The sequence below is a fragment of the Python bivittatus genome, unplaced genomic scaffold (genome assembly GCF_059951505.1).
Source record: "Python bivittatus isolate LINGU-HERP-01145 unplaced genomic scaffold, Pbiv_v1 ctg000580_np1212, whole genome shotgun sequence".
NCBI lineage: Eukaryota > Metazoa > Chordata > Lepidosauria > Squamata > Pythonidae > Python > Python bivittatus.
In genome coordinates, this window is record NW_028277087.1 from 1,151,258 (window position 1) to 1,172,126 (window position 20,869).

A 20,869-nucleotide genomic window follows, 5' to 3' on the forward strand; every position below is an offset into this window, starting at 1 on the left:
GCTGCATCCTTTTATTGGTAGAAAATATTGCCTTTTCCAAAACAGAGAGATGACACATTTCCGACAACCGTTCCTTGACATCTGGAATAATACCGCTTTTCCAATTTCTTAATACGGGTAGTCCTCACTTACTGACTGCAATTGGGACCAGCAACTCTGTTGCTAAGTGCCATGGTCGTTAAGTGAAACATCATGTGACTGCACCCGACTTACGCCAGTTCTGCTGCTATCGTTAAAGCAAATCATCTGTGGACATTAAGTGCAACTTCATGTGACCGTGACTTGCGACCTCTTGCCGGCTTCCCCATTGACTTTGCTTGTGGGAAATTGGCAGGGAAGGTCACAAATGGCAATCATGTGACTATGGGACACTGTGACAGTTGTAAATGTGCACTGGTTGCCAAGTGTCCAAATTGCAATCACATGACTGTAGGGACACTGTGATAGCCACAACTTCAAGGACCAGCCATAAGTCTTCTTGTTCGGTGCCATTGTAACTCTGAATGATCCCTGAACGAGTGGTCAGTAAGCAAGGATACCTATTTAATTCTTTTTGCCACCCCCATGCTCGATATAACCATAATTCTTGATAAACAGTTAAACTGCAAAGCTTCGGTATATTACCCACTTATTGATAGAGGGGGTGCTAACGTACACATCTCCCATTTCTAAGACCCAGTAAATGAACTTTTTTCCATTCTATAAATCTGGGTCAGAAAATGGCGAGAATAAATCTGTGCTCTCTCGAATTGCTGAAGGACAATGCCCACCATCCCCCCAAAATGCTGCTTGGAGATTCCTAGGAGTTGTAGTCCAACATATTTTCAGAGTTCAGGACAGAGAAGAAGAGTGTTGCTAATATTTGTTGGAAGGTACGATAAGCCATATCCTGCAACTCTAAATGTAAGACACTCTCCTAGGCTGCAGTAGGAGATTTGTGTTAGCCTAGGACGGCAAAAAATAAGGAGACTGGAGCACCTTTTCCAACTCTCTGCAGCTCACAAAACTCCTGCCTTTTAATTAAATTGGCGTGTCTGAGAAGGTGCTACCAGTCTCCTAATTCTTGTCTCAGGCTGCCTCTTTGTCTATTTACTCCAGAGCTGTCTGCTCCTACCACCAGAAAGAATGGCATTTCCCAATTCCTGCTACATTGTCTAATCTTAATGCCAGGAACATTCTATGTGCAAAGCTAAATGAAGACCGAGATCTCTTGGTCGGCCCTCACCTCAATGAGAGAATGTCAAACTCAGCCACGTACAGGAATGCATAAAAAAGCCACACAACAGACGTAACGGTTTCCAAGTGGTTGAGAAACTCAGTTTTTTTTTATGGTAGTTACCGGGACAGGCATCTGTCAGCCGTTCCAGGTAGACCAGGCGAGGAAACCAGCCATGCAAGCCAATATTACTTTTATTATAAAGATATTGTAACAGAATCTTGCAAATCTGAATGTGCTTCCCCCCGCAAACACACACTTTATCTTTGTAGGAGGGTGTTGTTTGCGACTCGTTCTCAGGTTACAGCTCTGCCCTGGACTCAGGTTTCTTTTATCTGACCGTTGCCTTGGCATTAGCTCTTCCTCAAGGCCATCCCCTCTGCCCACTACGGTACCTCTGTTGCGTATCCTACAGCCATTTTGGCTGGCTGCCTGATGTAGGAGATGCTGGTGCTGCTGAGAGGTAACCCTCAGCTCTGGTGCCACCCAGCCTGCCAACCACACTTACTCATTGTGGGTGTCTTCGGGGGATGTGCCTCTCTTGCCATCTCCCAAAGTCCAGTCTTCCCCTTGGCCTTTGTTCTCCGCTCCCCCTTCTCCCTTCTGGGTGGCTGATTCTCCATTCACAGGCGCCGGGAGATCTGGAAAAGGAAGAGGCGTTCTCACAGCAAGAGAAAAGGAACAGGCAAGCAAAGGGGGCAAGGGGAAGCTAGAATTCATGCAATTGGCTGGATTTCTCTCTCCTTGGGGATCTTGGACTGCTTCCCGGGAATGGGGTTCCCATGGTGGTCGAGATGAGAAGCTGGGGGTTCGACAGAGTCTCCTTTTCTACTGAAGAGTAGCAGGATGAGGGAGAATCCCACCGATTTCACAGCTTTCAGAATCTCGTGAACTCCCTTTTAATTTCCACTCCCTTCCCCGAAAGGCCTTACCGGCGCTTTCTTCCTCGCCTTGCTCATTCTCCGTTTCTCCTGCCGGCAACTTCTCTTTATCCTTCCCCCCCTCCTCCTTCTCCTTCTCCAGGTCAGTCCTGTGCACTTTCTGGTTTGCCCCAACTTTTGGGCCCAGGACGCGAGATTTCAAGCACGTGTAGACCTCGGCGGCCTTCTCCATGACGTCTTTGTTCGCTTTATAACGTCGAATCTGATGGCCGAAAGAAAAGATACAACAAAGTTCGGCCTGGGACTGTCTGGGAGGGCAGGTCCAAAGGGCTCCCACGAGGGCAGGTATCCAAACCCTGCAGGCTGCTTTAATTATAATGGTTTCTTGTGTTCACACAATGGTCAGCTTGCTTTTGGCTTACTCTGTTGGCTGGTCCTAGCCACTGTGGCTCAGTCAATAAACCATGCTTAGAAAACTTAGTACGATGTTCGAAGCTAGCCATTACAGCTTGTTCATCAAGCCCTAATTGTGTAAACCTAATCTGAAGACAGATTTGACGTAGTCACGCTAATGCTCATCTGCAATGGAGACTTGGTGGAGCCCTGCAGTTTTCAAAAATCCACAAAGGGAAGCATTGAAGGAGGGGTGGGAGGCAACGTGACTATTTTTGAGAAAAATGGAGGGGGAAAAATGGAGTGGGGGGGGGAAGGCCAGTTGAACTCAGTGTCCCAGAAAAGGAGATGTTTGGCCATGAAAGTGGATCAGGAGGAATCAGAGAAAGTGGATCAGACAGAAGGGGCTGAACTCTGACACTTATTGACCACAGCAGGCATAACTAAAGTCAGGGATTAAGGGAGCTGGAATATAACGAAAAAGCATTGATGAAACTGGAAGGAATACCAGGGGCAGAAAGACTTTAATCCAAGAGGACTAGAAGCTAACGGACTGGGCACAAAAGGGCACAAGTTGATAAGATAGTGTCTCCAACCAAAAGGGAAGATCGTGCAGAGAATAAAGGGAACACAGAAGGCAAAATAGAAAACTCTGCACGAGACAGAGGAACTGGGCATGCATCATTTTTAGAACTTGGAATTGCCCAATGAAACTTCTTGGCAGGAGATTCAGGACAGACAAAGGGAACTTCTTCTTCACAACACACTTCATTAGTGGATGGAACTCCATGCCGCAAGACGGGCTGATGTTCTCTTGCTTTAGACATTAGACAAATCCGTGGAAGAGGAACCTCTGAACAGCTGCTAGCCCTGGTGGCCACCTGCTGAGTCAGAGGCAGTGAGCAACTGCTGGGGACTTCGGCCTGGCTCAGCAGCCATCTTCCTAACCTCTGAGGACCTTGGAGGAGAAGGAGGTGACTTACGAAGTGGAGGGAGAGAGAACAGAGAACCACTCCAGGTCAGAGCTCATGAGCTGCAGCCTTTCTCCAGACCGACTAAGCTGCAACTCCAAGGTTTTTGCATCTCAAAGCTGGATTAAGGGAAGGTGGCAGCAAAGAGCAATGAGCTACCTGTGGCCGAAGATCAGCAGGTGCCTCCCAACCTTTGTGCTTCTGGAACTGTCTGCCTGCCCACCTGCCCTTTTCAGGCAGAAACGCACCTAGATGGAAACTGTGCCTGATGCCTTAAAATGGGCCTATGGTAATTAAAGAGAAAGAACCTTTCCCCCCAGTTCCCACTTCCCAAAAGACAGGCAATCCTAGCCCAGCCCCTGTGAATGCATGCAAGTCTGGCGACCGTGATGCCTGCCCTCTGTAAAGGTTACTCACTCCCAGCCACCCAATGGTGGTTCCCTCCTGGCACTGTGGAAAGCCTGACACTGCGAGGCGACAGCCCTGGCACAGCCTGTCCCCCACCGGTCTGGCGCGCCACACGTGCAGGCAGCGGGAGGGGAGAGAGGAAACAGCAGCAGGCACCCCACGGCCCCAGGTACCTTTTTCAGGGTGGCCACGACGTCAGTGTGTTTCTGGAGGATCTGTGAAGTGACCTGCAAGCTGCCCAGCTCTTCTAGCGCACTCAAACACCTCTTGATGTCCTAAAGGGACAGAACAGGATCCTGTGAGCTCCCAGCTTCCAGCCCGTGTCAGTATACTCAGGCCAGCTGAGCTGGTTTACAGTCCCATGAAAAGCGTTTCTGGTAGCAAATTAGACTGCAAGAAGAGGGGGCAGGGCACGGGGAGCCAAAGCAATGGTGCAATGCTAACAGTTCACCAGGCGTGATTACAGAAAGCCTGGACTTCAATCAGGAGAGGCGTGCGAAGCAGAAAAACAAACCTGGATGTTCACGTCTCCTCTCCGACATCTCCTTCAACACGCAGGACAGTGTTTCTCAATACTTGGCCACTTGAAGATGCATGGACTTCAATTCCCAGAATTCTGGGAGTTGGTCCACGCACCTTAAAGCATGCTGGCTGGGGAATTCTGGGAGTTGAAGGCCACCCATCTTAAAGTCACCAAGAAGATTGAGAAACCTGACTTAGGGGAATGACAGGATCACTGGACACCAGCTGTACTGTTTCTAACGGCAAGCAGGGAGGTTGTAGCTAAGGTGAATAAGCTGACTGGCTCGCCCACTCAGAGAGGGAGTGTGTCTGAAGCATGAGCCAGCAAAGTGATGCTCATCCAGTTGTCCCCCTTGGCTTGATGGAGCGGAGAAAAAAAAAACAGCCCGGAGAAAGACGCCTTCAGCTGGGCAGTGTCAGGTCTCCTGCTGCTGGAACCACAAGCAAAGCAAGGAAAGAGAGCTTCCAATAGCCAGGCAGGCTCAAAACAGCTTACCGGGTTGTCAACTTTGAGAGCAAACTTGATCTCGCTGTGCAACTTCTGGAGCTTCTCCTCAACAGTTGGCTCTGCAAAGGGAGCAAAGGTTTTAAAAAGCCTGACCTGCCAGCCTGCGGCACTCCCACAGTGGCTCACTCTACAGCTGCATTTACAGGCCAGGCTTATACCCTGTTCTAATTCCAGGCAGTCCAGGGGGCATCGGCTCCTCCAATTTGACCCCTGGAACCACCACCCTGTGAGATAGGCAAGAGTTGAGAAACAAGGTCAAAAAGCAGAAGTGTCACACAGTGGAACCCATGTCCCAGAGACGTGACGGGCACCCCTTTGTCAGGGGGGTTCAAGCAGAGCTGGATGGGGGCGCTTTAATTCTTGCACTGAGTGGGGGTTAGACTTGATGGCCTCAATGGCCCCTTCCAACTTCCAAGTGCTAGACAGGACTGAGAGCAAGTAGGGCCCAGGCCGGGGTGGGCAGGACTATGAGGACTTTGAGGATTCTCAAATTCCCTTTTTGTGGCAACTGAAGCCTCCTCTGCTGGTAACTGCTGAAAACCCGCAGCGCAGTTTCTTCCCATCTTGAGGAAAGAGACCAAGGAAAGCTAAGACTGAAAATAAGTATTTTGTTTTAAAAACAAAGGCTCAACTTCTGCTGAAACAGATGCTGTACAGCCATCCGCTCTATGACCTTCAACGTGCCAGGTAAATGAGAATCATGGTCCTCGGCCACCAAACCATTTCCCCCTCCTGCCTTAGACTTTACTGCAATTTTTACCTTTTTTCTTCTCCACCTTTCTTTCCGGCAGCAAATCGGGCTTCTTCCTGCCTCGTTCCGCTTTCAGAGATCTACAAAGAGAAAAGGGCAGCAGGGAGGTGTCAAAAGAAGGAAGGGAGCTGAATTGGTGTCCCAGATCAGCTGGAGTTTTCTTCTGCAGTTGAAGAAAACGTGCATGCTTGCAGCTCTACCCTTTGCCCCTGCCTGTCAAAAGCAGATACCTGCCTTCTTTCCACCGGATTGCTGCCAAGAACTCTGGGCAGAACTGCCAATCAGAGATGCCCAAAATTGCAGGGAGCATCAAAGACAGGTATTAGGTACAGGTAGTCCTCGACTTATGACCATTCATTTAACGACCCTTTGAAGTTACAACAGTACCGGAAAAAGTGGCAGCTGGTCTTTGCACTTATGGCCATCGCAGCATCCCCATGGTCACGCGATCAAAATTCAGGCATTTGGCAACCTGCGTATATTTATAATGGATGCAGTGTCCTGGAGTCACGTGACTGCCATCTGCGACCATCCCAGGGGGCTTCTGACAAGCAAAGTCAATGGGGGAAGCCAGATTCGCTTAATGACCGTGGCAAAAAAGGTCGTAAAATTGGGCGTGACTCACTTAATGACCATATCACTTAGTGACAGCACTTCTGGTCCCAGTTGTGGTCATAAGTTGAGGACTACCTGTACTTAACTCAGAGAGCCCACTGGATACATTTGGAGGGGTGACTTACAACAAAACCTTCAGTGGACACCAGCTCACTTCCAAGGCCTTTAAACTCAAGAAACTAAAAAAGAGGCAAGCAGTGATACAAACTGCTGCAGAAAATACTAGAGGGGAGAGAGTGTGACCCTGCTAGTTTTCCCAGCCTGCTGGGTGGCTTTTCATATCATCAACCATGGCTTTCTTCTGGGAGCCATTTTTGCAGTGGCTCTGGTATTCCTGGGTCTAGTGGTAGTGCTGCTTGACCCCCCAGACCTTTGATCTCTGGTGTCCCAAAGGGTTCTGTCTTGTAGCTGTTGAACAGTGCAAGGGACTTGAATTTGCTGGGGGAAAACATCTGAAATTTTTCAGTCTATTCATCACCATGATCCAACTTCAAGGAAGCATCAATACTCTTGACCACTGCATAAGTTCATTAATGTGCTGGATAAACAAGCTGATGTGACATCCAGATAAGTTGGGGTGTTGTGGTAGCTAGGAGAAACTCTCTGAAAGAACAAACACACCGTCTGGAAATACTCCTTGATCAGCAGAAGTAGATAGACTCAGAGACTGTGGGAAGGAGTGCATTTGCACAATTACACCTAGTGTGTCAGCTTAAATTATTCCTGGATCAGTTGGACTTGGCTGGTCATCCATGCCTTGATTACAACTCACCTGTGGCTACCTTTGAAAAGCATCCACCATCTGTCTAACATTATTCTGGATTTTTGTTTCCCATACTGATAGTTCATGGCAGTTACATGTTTACATACTCTGCATTCCTTCTCTAAGAATTTCTATCGGCTATTAAGGCTCTGACAGGTATTGGCTTTTACAATCCTTAATGGTCTGGGTCCTCACTGTTCATGGAACCCAGAGGTATGGGTTTTATCCATGCCTTGCTTTTAACCCATCTTGTGGCTATCTTCGAAAAGTGTCCAGAAGTTGCTACTATGTCAAAATACAGCCATTAGTAATCTCATGGTAAAAGGTGATCTCATGGTGATTGAAAGGCTTGCTTTATACAAGTTAGAAAAATATTGATGAAATGCATTTTGGGTGGCCACGCATTTGCTCCATTTATATTCCACATTTCACAGTAAAAACCACACCTTCCAATTTATCCCATTAAAATGGAATCTTCTTTTGTTTTAATCTATCTTCTCTTATACAAGATTCTAACAGGAATTTCTTTAAGAAAAATTACATATGTATTATCAATCTTCAGTCTTATATTAAAATGGTGCAGCAAAACTTGACCCCTTGCCTTCCTCCTGACAAAGTACATCAAGACATCCCTTGGAACATTTCTTATTCTTGCAAATCTTGTATTATTCTATATACTTTATCAATTTCTGCCTCTGTATCCTCCTCATCCCAGTTAAAAAAAAAAGTGCTAAAACTTTAATAACCTTTTATCTAATAACTTCACCAGAATCCTCTGGAATTGCTCTAAATCTCAAACAAAATTCCTTCTCTCTCAGTTCCAGTAGTGCCAAATTATTTAACTCTCTTTCCAGTTCTCTGCCCATAACTTCTGTCTTACTCCTCAAAATTTCTTCTTTGTCATGAATTTGTTTTACATCTCCAGACACTTGTTTTGCAGAGCTTTCCATCTTCTTGACTTCTTCTTTCATCTCCTCTTTCATCTTTACAAGTCTTTGATCCATTCTTTTTTTTTAAAGCTGTCAATTTAGTATCAAGTGATTCAGTTAACTTATTGCCCAATTTTCTGAAGTAAATCTGGTGTACTTCCTCTCTCTGCAGTTTGCTCTAGCGATCCTTTCTTCCCCTCTGTTATTTTGGCTGCTTTTCTGGTGGTTGCCACTGTAATATTGTAATCCAAAAGTGAAAGTGTCTCAATTACAAGGGAAAAAGTAAAAGACAAGTTTTCCCCTTTTTTTCATTTTGTCTTCCTGTGCCCTTAATGCTTTTGTCTCAAATGGCACTCTGTAGTTATAGTCAGCATCACAGTCTGGTTCACATTACCTTTATCTTTTGTTTTGTAAAATCTACCAATTGTCTGCACTCTTTAATAGTAAACAAAAAAAGTTCCCATGAAGGTCCGGTTTGTCTATTTAATTCCAATTTATTCAAAAGCATTTTCACCAAAAAATTTTTTTTTAAAAACTGTCCCCTTTATCCGTTTTAAACTTTCTTACATCCGCTCCTTGTTAAGCTTTTTGCCAAATGTTTTTAAATCTTTAAAACCTTTTTAATCCAGAAAGAATGTTGACTCACCAAGAGGAATTCTCTTATCCTGCCACTCAGAAAATCTCTCTTTAGCTGTAAATTAATTACATCCAAAAGTGTTTAAGAAAGTGAGGCTTGTGCGAACCTTGGGTCTGTATAGGCTGCATCAAGGCTGTGAGCTTCATTAAAATCCCTCGACTCCCAGCCACTCACAAGTCGACCGCAAAACCCGCAGTTCCTGCAGTCTACTGACAAGGAGCAGCTGTCTGGAGTACAGGTGGGTGATCTCATGATCTCTCCTTTATCCAGGAAGACAGGGCTGGCCAGAATTCACCGTCTGGCCACTGATTGCTGCCACAAAGCTGTCCCCGCTCCTTCAGGGACATCTAGTTTACCATGGATCCTCACCCGGAAGCCAATTTCCCCTGGCTGATGTGACTTCCCTTGGCTGATATTATCGCTCGGAAGCCAACTTCCCTTGGCTGATGTGACTTAGCTGAAGCTTCCTGGAGATTTGAAGTAACACATCAAGGACTAAATCTTGATTGCATCACAGGAACAAACAGGCAGCTGACATGAAGCAACTGACTGAACCAGAACTTTGATTTCTTCCTGGTTCAAATCCAGCTCATTCTTTTTCTGCATTACCTTTTATGTAACCAAATTCTGGCCTTTCATTTCTACCACTCATTGCTCATGGCAGTTGCATGTTTATATTCTCTGTATTCCTGCTCTGAGAATCTCTGTCTGCTAATAAAACTCTGGCAGGCATTGACCTTTAAAATCTGAAATGGTTTGGGTCCTTACTGTTCAAGGGACCCAGTGCCATGGGTTTTTTAGAAAGTTTTGCATTGGAAAATTTACTTATGCAAATGAGTATGATTTGAAAGATTCTATTCGTCTCCAAATCCAGTCTGCATGGGACAGTGTGTCACTGCCAGCGCTGTCTGCTATCCTATGACATACTTAAACATTCACCCTGGGTGTTTCAGCTGACAGTAGAAATTGGAAGAAGCAGAGATTGTCTGCCTTCTCACAGGCTCAGGACCCTTCTCTTTGGAAAAAGGGAGTTTGCTTGAAAATAGGATCCTGAGGTGGACTAGGCAGTGTTACACTGCTGAGACCATGATAGTTGGAAGATTTCAGGTTCATGAATGGCCTAATGACCACATAGAGGAAAGGGTGTCAAGGGCATCTACTCAATGCAGATGACTTCCATGGGTAACTGAAGACAGAGGTTTGCTTGAGAGAGACTGCCAGTTGGTGTAATTAATCCATTTACTTAACGATAAGTAGGAAAGGAATCTAGAAATAGCAACGCATACATTTAGTCTGCAGGTATATCCACTAGAGAGTGACTGATTATGTGCCATTAAGTCATGGTTGACTCTTAGCGACCTCCCCCTAACCTGGTCCTTCAGGTCTTTCAACACTGCACCCATCACCCTGTAACTGAGTCCCTCCCCCTTGCTGCTGGTCATCCTCTTCTTCTCTTTCCTTCCATCTTTCCCAGCATCAGAGCCTTTTTCAAAGAGCTGGGTCTTCGCATCATGTGCCCAAAGTAGGATAATTTGAGCCTCGTCACTTGTGCCTCGAGTGAGAACTCTGGGCTGATTTGTTCGACAATCTATCGCTTTGCTTTTCCTGGCTGTCCACACTATTCTCAGGAGTCTTCTCCAACACCAAAGTTCAAAGGTGTCAATACTCTTCCTATACTACTTTTGTTTCCATAAAAGATCACAGGGAAGGCCACAGCTTGCATGATTCTGATCTTTGTGGACATAGACACATCCCGTCATCTGAATATCTTTTCCAAGGCCTTCATGGCTGGTCTACCAAGTGCGAGCCTGCAGCATATTTCTTGACCGCTGGTTCCTTGACTGTTGATGGTTGATCCTAAAAGGCAGAAGCTCTCCACCACTTCAATATCTTCATTGCCAATTCTAACTCCTGTTATGAACCACCCTGTTAATAAAATCTGTAAGAGGAACCCAGTTGAACATCCCTCCATTCTGTCAAGGCCTTTCTTGCACATTTGGAGATCCTCTTTTGGCATTCTGCCAGACTTTGAAACACAATCCTTTGGGTGGAGTGGTAGTGTGTGTGGCCACCTTTACTTTCTTTTTTTAAAATCTGTAAGCATATTTCATTCATCAGGCTTTTGTTAACTAATTTTGTTTTAAAACATTCAAACAAAATTAAACACTTCCTTTTATTAGCCATCCTGAGTACTTACAGGTAGTCTTCGAGTTACAACTGCAATTGGGACTGGGATTGCCATCGCTAAGTGATGCGGTCATGAAGTGTGATGTCATGTGACTGCATTGCTTAGCAACAGCAATTCAGGCAGGTCCAGCTGTTGTCATAACCCAAGACACACAGGTCATTAAGTGGGAAGTGGAGGGAATCCCTGGTAAGAAGTGCGGGGGTGCTACAGGAGGGCGGGGGAAGCCCTGGGAGGCCTGGGGCCACGTATGAGTCAGGAGAGGAGTGCTCGGTGAGGTGAGAGCTCGGAAAGGCCAGGGAATGAGGGCCAGGGTACGTGCATGTGTGTGTGTGATTGCAGAGAGGCTGGGGAAAGAGGGCACGGGGTACGTGCGTGCGAGTGCAGGAAGGCTGTGGAAAGAGGGTACAGGGTGTGTGTGAACAAAGGGGGGAAGGAGGGTGCAGTGCGTGTGAGCAAAGAAAGGCAGGGGTGGGGAGAGACTTAGCCAGCAACGTGCGACCTTCCTTGCTGGCTTCCCACTGACTTTGCTTGGGGAAAGCTGGCAGGGAAGGTCGCAAATGGCGATCACGTGACCGCAGGACACCGCAACTGGTTGTAAGTGCAAGCGGGTTGCCAGGGACCCAAATTTTGTTCACGTGACTGCGGGGGCACTGTGACAGCTGGAACTTTGAGTACCAGTAGTAAGTCCCTTTGTTCAGCACCATCGTAACGTCAAACAGTTGCTGAACAAATGGTCATAACTCAAGGACTACCTGTACTTGAAAAGGAGGGCATAAACCAAATAAAGAAGCAAACAAAAGACATAGTTCCCACTGTATTTCAACGTAGTACTTTCTCAGCAAAAACTCATCACTTCTACATAAAACCACGTACGGCCATTTCTGTCGTCCAGTTCTGCATAGGTGAATCAATTTATTACATTTGCATTCTGATGCAGAGGTACCCTATTCGAACGTTGCAGCTTATACACGAAATCTGTACATTTCCTAATTTCGTGGTATGTTTTCTTGAAAAAATTTGCATACAAATATATGTATACTAGGGAAAAGTTTGCATAAAAATGCATACATTGGTGGAATGAATTTGCAAAGCACATTTCATTACACAACTGTATTGGACAGAAATGCTACCAAGAAGCTGGCCTGTTGGCATACACACCTCCCACCTTCTTTGCTCTGTTGCAAACAAAAATAACCTGAATGCTCATTTTGAGTTGAAAGGCAGTAGAAAAACCATGTCAAGAGTTAAATAAACCCGTGCAGGCCCTCACTTGTTCCGTGACTTCTCATCTCCGTGGCCTCGCTTCTCCTTTTGACTTGATTTCTTTAAAAGTTCTGAGGACAGCTGCTTTTTTGGCAGCTTTTTCATCTGCAGGAAAGAGAAAAAGATGCTGTTCCAGGCAACGGAAAACTTCCCAGCCTTTAGAGCAGAGATAGATGAATTCAACCAACGCTTCTCACTGACTGAGAATCTGGCACCTGGCAGACATGCTGGATTACAACCCCCATCATTATCAACTCCATCGCCATTCAATCTTTTCTCTATATCCCATTTGAAGTAGGGAATGAAAACAGATCAAATTAAATTCTGATCCCTCTATAAAAAGAGTGCAGGCACTGCAAAGATATAAACGTCTAAGAGCTAGGATGCGAGGATCTTGATTTCAGTAGCTGAAAAGCAAGGCTGGGTATCTAGTAGCTTGGGCAGACTTGCCTTTGGGGCAACCTCAGGATGGTTTGATCTCCCACTGATGCATTATTCCTAATCATTTACTGATCTTAAAAAGATGTGTTTGTGTGTGTGCACCTTCAAGTCAGTATTGATTCCCGGCGACCACCTGGACAAAAGTCCCTGCAATTTTCTTGGCAAGAGTTCAGAAGCGGTTTGCCCTTGCCTGCTTCCTATGGCTGACAGAGAGTGACTGGCCCAGGGTCACCCAGCTGGCTTCGTGCCTAAGGCAGGATTAGAACTCACAGCCTCCCAGTTTCTAGCCTGGGGCCTTCACCACAACATCAAACTGGCTCTCTTTAAAAGACGATAACCACCCAAAGCAGTTCATAATTTGGTGGGCGGTTTCACGACACTTTGAAGCCAGGTCCAAGGCAGGGAACTAGATGTGCAGAACGAAGCCCTCCTGCCCACTTGCAACTCACAGATGTTCCAGGAAAGACATGCTTAAAAGAAAGCCGCGTGCACTAACAGCACTCCTGAGCCTATTTGCTGTTGTAGCTACAGAACTGCAGTTCTGGTAAGAAAAGGAGGCTCCTGCATTCCCCCAGGACCCTGGGAATCATCCGCCTGACCCCCTCCCTGCCCCTTGCAAGCTCACCTCTTTCTCCGCATCTGAGTCAGAGGAAGAGGGGGCCTTGGGCTGGCCCTTCTTGCTTTTTCTAGGGACTTCGCTGTCTGCGCTGCTGTCGCTGTCTGCGCCCTCCACCTCCCCTTTCTCAGCCTTCTCCTTCTTCCTCTCTTTCTCCTCCCGTTCCTGTTCCCGCAACCGGCGCAGCTCCTGTTCCTGCTCACGCTTCCGTTTCTCTTCCAGCTCTCGCCGGCGTTCCTCATCCCGCCGCTTCCATTCACTGATGCGATCCACGTCGCTGTCGCTGGGGGGGGGGGGGGGAGAAGAGAAGACAGGAGGAAATGTCCAAGGAATGCAGCATCTCAGCTTTTTCCTTTGCACGGAAGCTCAGCTTGCCCCCGGGGCAATTCCACGTGCTGCCCTGACAGATCTCCTGGCCACCACCAAGGGAGGGGACAAGGCCTCCATCTCTCACCTGTCACTGCTGGAGCTGCTGGGAAGTCTCTCTAGTTTAGGTTTCCGCCCACGGGGCTTGCGCGGAGGCTTTTCGGCAGCTGGGAGGGAGGCAGGGAGACAGTTAGTTTGGAAAGAGGCGTTTCAAGGTGCAGCAGGCAACCCCACCAGGCAAAGCAGAAGGGTAGCATGGAAGAAAGCTGGAATAACCACCGATGGACCGCCAGAGTCCAGTCTGGCAGCCACGTGCCTTTGGGAAAGCCACACGCAAGGCATGAAGCAATTCCTGTTGTGCTACTCCTAAGCAAGAAAGATGCGCAAATGCCACTCACTTTGTGCCCACATGGAAGAATTTCGTCTGGTAGACTTATGGCATCATCTTTGTGATACAGCATCCAGTCAGAAGTCTGGTAGCACCTTTTCTGACTCGCAAATTTTATTCAAAGGCATCAGCTTTGCAGCGCCAGCTCACGAAAGCTGATGCCTTTGAATAAAATTTGCGAGTCAGAAAAGGTGCTACCAGACTCCTGACGTTTTGCCACTATAGACTAACACAGCTCTCCTCCTGCAATGGTGCAGCATTGTGACAGCTATTCGAAGATATATTCCGACCAAGGGTGAGATTTGGAAAGCCCCAATCTGATGGCACCTATTTTGACCTGGACGGATTCCATGACACTGCCTATATTTTATCAAAATCTCCCAGGGCAGCAGAGCGGAACATCATCTGAGAATGTTTCAGCTTCATTGTATCGATGGAACTATCTTAGAAAAACAACTGGGTTTTTTTGGTGGGGGGGACACTGGTTCATCTCACTGGTGAGTTTCCTGGAGCAGCTTGTTAAGATTTCCAGTGGGGAAGTTTGATCACGGTGGGAGCTGAACCTGTGATCCTCTGCCTGGAAAATACTCAGCTGTGTGTCTGCTGTACAAGGTAGACCAGACTAGGAAAGTAGGTCCATGTAGGCCAGGATTACTTTTGTTGTAAGGCTATACAGTAATACCTCGGTTCATGAACGTTCTGTTCACGACCAATTCGGGTCACGAACAGCACCGTTCGCAAAATTTTGCTTCCGTTCGCAAACTCCGCATCGGGTGACGAACATGACCCATGGCCATTTTCCCTGCTGTGACACGTGGTCGTGGCTTCCTGTAGGGAGGGGGACTCTCCCTCCAAACAATAACCGCCTCCCCACCTGCCTTCCTGTCCTCCATGCGAGAAGTCGCCTCAAGCAAGGTTAGTGTTCTCTCTCTTCATATTGTACTGTACTATACTGTTTCATATTTTTGTGGGTTAAAAAAAAAATACATATGGTTCAGAACGGATTAACCGTATTTACATTGAACCTTATGGGAAAATTTGATTCAGTTCGCGACCAATTCGGTTCGCGGCCAGAGCCGTGGAAGGAAATAAGTTCGTGAACCGAGGTACCACTGTAGTAACAGTGTCTGGCAAGCCTGAATGTGCTTCCCCCTCCCTCCCTTCATCTCCGTGTGAACTAGGGAGAGGCTTGTCTGAGACTTTTGCTCATGCTACTTTCTTGTCTGCGAAGAGAGGACTCTTTGGAGAAGACCCTGATGCTGGGAAAGATTGAAGGCAAAAGGAGAAGGGGACGGCAGAGGATGAGATGGGTAGATAGCATCACTGAAGCAATGAGCATGAAACTGAGCAAACTCAGGGAGGCAGTGAAGGACCGGAAGGCCTGGCGCGATGTGGCTCATGGGGTCACGAAGAGTCGGACACGACTTAACGACTGAACAACAACTTTCTCGTCCCAGACTCTGTTGCTTTGACAGCAGTTCTTCCTCCTGTCCTTCAAGTCCATTCCCTCTTCCCTCTGTGTCGCCACCCTGTTTATTTTTTTAAAAAGGCACCTGGCATCCATTTGCCACCCTTTCTTGAACTCTTCTTCCAAAGAGGAAAAGAAGAACCATTCGACCCAGTAAAGGTTGTTAATTGAATAACAGTCCCCTGGAAGTTGGCTCAACGTTTCGGGATGCGCCATTCCCCATGGCCAAAATTAACTATCATCATCCCAGCTTGGGGAGCCAACTGGGTTACTTACAGGGCTTCCTTCCGCGGGAAGGCTTCTTGACAGACTCATCTGAGTTGGAGTCAGAATCGGACTTGGGAGTGAGCGCCCTGGTGCCCTCTCTGTCATTGTCCTCCTCCTCCTCCTCGGAATCTGCCTTGCTGTCAGAGTCGGAGGCTGATTCGATTTTCTGCCAATACACAAGCATTCTCAGTGCACCAGAGGCAGCCGGATCAGGGTCCCCATCCCTCCATCCTGCAAAATGATCTTCCCGACCAAAGCCCAACGTACACTTCCCAGAGCCAGAAAATATCCCTGTTGGACAGTGACCCTATTAGCTGGCTGCTGTACCTGACTCTCTCCTGGCCACGGAGTCCGATTGCAGGGAGCCAAATCCAAGGATCCCAGACATCCAGCCTCTACGTGAGCACTTCCAGCAAAGGGAACTCCTCCATCTCTCTGGGTCCCTATCTTCACCGTCCAAACACTTTTGCCGCTACAAAGCCTTTTCCCTAACGTTCAGCTGGGACCTGCCTTCCAGCAACTTAAATCCCTGATCCAGCACCCTGCTCTTTGGAACGAGAGAAAGCCTCTTTCTAAATGACGTCCTTTTGAGTATCTGATGCTTCTCTGTACACCCTCTTCTCTCCCCCGGGGGAGGCCAAGCTTCCCCCAAAGCAGGGTCTCTGGTCAGGGAGACCAAAAGCTGCCTCTGTCACTCCCTTATCCTCAACCATAAAGAGGAGCTGCTCCGAGCAGCGTGGGACTAAAGCTCCTGCAGCTAATGGTCATCCTCTGCCCCCCCACTTTCTTCACACTTTAACAGTGATTTTTTTATGAAAGACAGAGTTTCTTTTGTTTCTGATACTGGCTGTGCAGTCCCATATTCTGTGCCTGTCCTGGTTCTCCAAAGGATGAATGATACAGGTAGTCCTCGACTTATGACCACAACCGGGACCAGAACTTCCACTGCTAAGTGATGCAGTTGTTAAGCGAGTCATGCCCGATTTTATGACCTTTTTGCCACAGTCGTTAGGTGAATCTGGTTTCCTCCATTGACCTTGTTTGTTGGAAGCCCCCGGGAAGATTGGAAATGGAGATCACGTGACCCCAGGATGCTGCAACCATCATAAATACCTGCTGGTTGCCAAGCACTTAAAATCTGATCACATGACTGCGGGGATGCTGCGATGGTCTTAAGTGTGAGGACTGGCTGTAAGTCACTTTTTCAGCACCGTCGAAACTTCGAACAGCTGGTAAACAAATGGTTGTAAGTTGAGGACTACCTATAATTCATAACCTTTTTAAATGAATAGATTTGAAAGGGCTGTTACCTTTTTCTTCCACCCTCCAGCAGGTGCCCGCCGCGAAGTCCTAGGAGGTGGCTTCTTCTCTGGAGTGAAGTCCTACACAGAGAGACATGGGAATTTACACTGAAGCCTTCTCAGTTCCTAATCCCTCCCCCGCAAAATTAAGGAAGGGCAGGAGAGAGTTTGTTCCCTCTTTTAAAAACTTCATTAAAATAATGAACCTCAAGGCATGCGGATATTTGCCTGATGTTACCGTGGGTCCAATTTTCAGGGGACTAGATGACTTATGATTCCAGGTGTTAAAAGGTTATCATCCCTTTATAGAGATGTAAGAGGGGCACAGAGGATAAAGATACAGGCCAGATGTTGCTAGCAGCAACCCCATGCATATACAGAAAGTGTAGGGCCCATCCTGAACTGTACAACAGTCAGACCCAGGGCTCTGCCTACAGCCCCCCAAACCCCACTGGAAAGGGCCAAAGCTTAATGGAGTACTTTTGTGACAGAAGCTGCAGTCCTGGACCAGTGGGATGGGAACATCAGTGAATCCAATACAGAAAACCTCCAGGGAAAAGCATTTGGTCAGAGGCCAGAGAAACAACTAGGATTCTGGGCAGCAGCAGTGAACAACTACTAGCATGACAGAAAACTACTGTACCCACGTTTCTCATCCAACTCTGACCCTGCTCAATACGGATATCACAGCAGCGTAGCTCAGAGCCACAAAGGACCATTTATTTAAGAAGAGTCACAGTCTTTGTTGGAAAAAGTATGTGAAGCTTAAAATTTAGGAAAGGCTGGCCCTTCCTTTAGTGGCAGTGCTTTCAACCAAACATTTCCTGGACCAGTTAATCACACCTGCATATTAGCCTGGAGGTCCTTTAGGCCTGTTCTTCCTTTCAGAAATCTTGCAATTCATTGATGTCTCTGACTTGCAAGAACTGCCACAGCATCCCCCTTAAGGATAGGGTTTTGACTCAGCCCTTCCCAAACCCAATGTTTTTTCTGCTTCAACCATTCCATTGGAGATTTACCTCTATGTTTAGGTCTGCTGTTGTGCTGGGTGACTTACGCTTCTTCAGCGGAGCGGGCACCCTGACATTTTCCTACAGAATTTGCTAATTCTGCTGTGGCTCCCACCCCATGGAACATCTTGCCTCCCGAGGTCCGGTGTGCCCCCTCCCTCATGGCCTTCAGAAAAGGGGTTAAATCCTGGCTCTGCCAGAAGGCCTGGGGGCCGGATGGGGGCTCGCATCTGTGAAGATGGCTGGTGGGGTGATGGGGTTGGTTCCCCCCCAGCATCTTGAAGGTTTTAGGGCTAAAAATTACAGGGGGGGGGTTAGGACATTTTTAAGGTATGTTTCTATTTTAATTATTTATGGATTTTAGCCATTGATGGAGGGATTGGTGTTTTTTCCTTTTAGTTATTGTGAGCCGCCCAGAGTTACCTGTTGGGGGAGATGGGCGGCATACAAGTTTATCAATCAATCAATCAATCAATCAATCAATCATCCAGGTCATAATTCATTGTTTTCTCAATGGCTGTGACCCTTCTAGCTTTGTAGGTTGCAAAGCAGCCTAGACCCTGACAACCCCACTACCACATGCCACAGCTTAGAGAAGGTTCTTTGGCTGGAAAACTGGGCTTTGTGTTCTCCAAACATGACTCTCATCAACGTTCACCCCCAAATCCTCTTTCATCTCATCTGTCCACAGAATATTGTTCCAACAGCCTGCTGGATTATCCAGGTGGCCTTGGCAAACTTGAGATGGGTGGTTTCTGGAGAGCAGTGGTTTATCCCGTGCGTACACTCTTGTTTGGGGTTTTCCATATGGACTCAAAAATAGCCACATCAGACATAGCAAGAGGGCACTTGCAAATAAATCTTTTACCATTACCTGGGGTTCTTTCTGACTTCCCAGAGTATTGTACACCTTGCTCTTAGGGTGATTCTTGTGGAATGAGTGTTCCTGGGAACAGTAATATTGGTATAGGATTGGTTTATGATTCACTTCCATAAACGTGTTCTCCAATGGTGGCAACCGTGTTTGTTTTCTGAAAGGGGAGCCCTTCCAATTCATACACGATGGTCACCTCACTGATGAGAGCATCTGCTACAACTTGCCACCTTGAAAGCTGACCATCCTGGGACTTTTTCCAACAAGGTCAGTGAATGCTGGCTTACTGCAAATCAGTAATGACATAGCACCATATACCGTTTGCTTGTTGTCTGTTTAACCAGAGTATCTTCATCTATTGAAAAGACTAATCATGTTGTAGGTCACTGTCCTGCAGGAGCCATGGATAGTTCTAAAAGGTTCACAAACTTTCTTTCACCCCTATGAACTGGTTTTGTGATGACTAAATAACTTCTTCCAACTATCACCACTGTACTGGACCTATGCTGCAGGGAGTGGAATGATTCCTAGATTGATATAAAAGAGGGGGAAAAATGCCTCAGAGGCTGGAAAAAAATCAAAGCTCCCATCCATTTCACATTCCACCTTCCCCAAAATAACTCCACGGGGTTCACCTATCAGAAGCTAAGGCTCTACCAACACAAACCCGACCTGGTCACTGTACTTCTCGGATTCAGAAGAGCTCTCGGAGTTCTCCTCCTCCGAAGGAGAGGGGCTGGCCTGGTCAAGGTCACTCGAAGATTTCCGGGGCCGTTTCGCTACCGGCATCTAGGACAGGAGGAAGATAACAGAATCGATGGAGCATTAGGGATGGCCTAGTGAGCCATGAAGGCTTTGCTTTGTCAGCTGCAGAACAGAAAATGACAAAGTGCAACCCAAACATGAGCAACTAGGAATCATTCTGGAAGGACTAAAAGGAGGGAAGCCTTGTCAAAACAGATATCCTGCTGCTCACTTACCAAGTAGCGTCACATCACTCCATCTCTGCTTCACTGAAATGCTATACAGTTATGTGATATTGTAGAATAGGAGAGAAAGTGCAAAAAAGGACAACAAAAGATGGAATCACCTCTCTTAGGAGGAACTGCGGTAACATTTGGAGGTTCTTTTGTTTAGAAGGATAAGAGAGCTGACACAGGGCAGCAAAGAAGATGTTCCCGTATGTTAATATGTTTTCGATCACCAGCATCTCGGAAGATATTATTATTTATGTATGTATTTGGTTTTATTGTATTTTTATACTATTTTTATTCTATTTTAACTGATATTTATTTGTTTTTACTGTAAACCACCCAGGGTCACTTCCCCATGAGATGGGTGGTGTCTAAATCTGAAATATAAATAAATAAATAAATAAATAAGGAAGGAAGGAAGGAAGGAAGGAAGGAAGGAAGGAAGGAAGGAAGGAAGGAAGGAAGGAAGGAAAGCAAGCAAGCAAGCAAGCAAGCAAGCGTGCTTCTCTACATGTGTGTCTTCAGACGGCTGGCCAACGGCCCTCTTAGGACTTCCCCCCCTGGGAATGAAAGGTTGGAAGAACTTTCCACAGGCTGCAATGAGCTTTTTGCTAGGCATTTTGAAGACCATCACTTATATTCGCTCAGAGCTGGATGCTAGCTGAGCAGGATCCAAGGAGAGGATGGGGAGGTCACCTTGCCAGGTGATCTGGGATCCTTTTAAAGCAGTGAACTCTGAGGAACTGGATGGGGTTTTCTGGGAAGCTTGATCCTCGTCCCTTATGTGAACAAGGGGACGAGGGACCGGTACAGGCAGTTGTAATGCCTCTTTGAGGGAGGAGGTGATGCCACCAGCCTTCCAGGAGGCAGTAGGGCACCCCTATTTTAAGAAGCCAACCCTCAACCCAGGCATTCTGGACAACTATCAACGAGTCTCCAATCTTCTCATTTTAGGAAAGTTGTCGAGACGATAGGGGGGTGCCAGACAGAGGGAATGAATTATCGAGACCCTTTCAGTCCTCATGCAGATGCGAGCTCAGGCAAGGGACAGAGGCCATGTTGGTCACTCTAGCACAGTGTTTCTCAACCTTAGCAACTTTAAGCTATGTGGACTTCAAT

General features: G+C 47.0%; 1 protein-coding gene across 1 annotated transcript in view; it reads right to left on the bottom strand.

Annotated features, from left to right (window-relative positions):
- HDGFL2 (HDGF like 2) overlaps nt 1–20,869 on the bottom strand; it is a 32,970-nt gene that overhangs the window by 950 nt on the left and 11,151 nt on the right. Inside the window, exons 5-15 of the mRNA XM_088149324.1 lie at nt 19,449–19,565; nt 16,902–16,973; nt 15,601–15,757; nt 13,557–13,635; nt 13,112–13,385; nt 12,053–12,150; nt 5,660–5,730; nt 4,888–4,958; nt 4,043–4,144; nt 2,149–2,359; nt 1,725–1,857 (exon numbers count right to left, since the gene is read on the bottom strand). Coding sequence (XP_088005450.1) covers nt 1,725–1,857; nt 2,149–2,359; nt 4,043–4,144; nt 4,888–4,958; nt 5,660–5,730; nt 12,053–12,150; nt 13,112–13,385; nt 13,557–13,635; nt 15,601–15,757; nt 16,902–16,973; nt 19,449–19,565 — 1,385 coding nt within the window. The remainder of the gene's footprint in view (nt 1–1,724; nt 1,858–2,148; nt 2,360–4,042; nt 4,145–4,887; nt 4,959–5,659; nt 5,731–12,052; nt 12,151–13,111; nt 13,386–13,556; nt 13,636–15,600; nt 15,758–16,901; nt 16,974–19,448; nt 19,566–20,869) is intronic.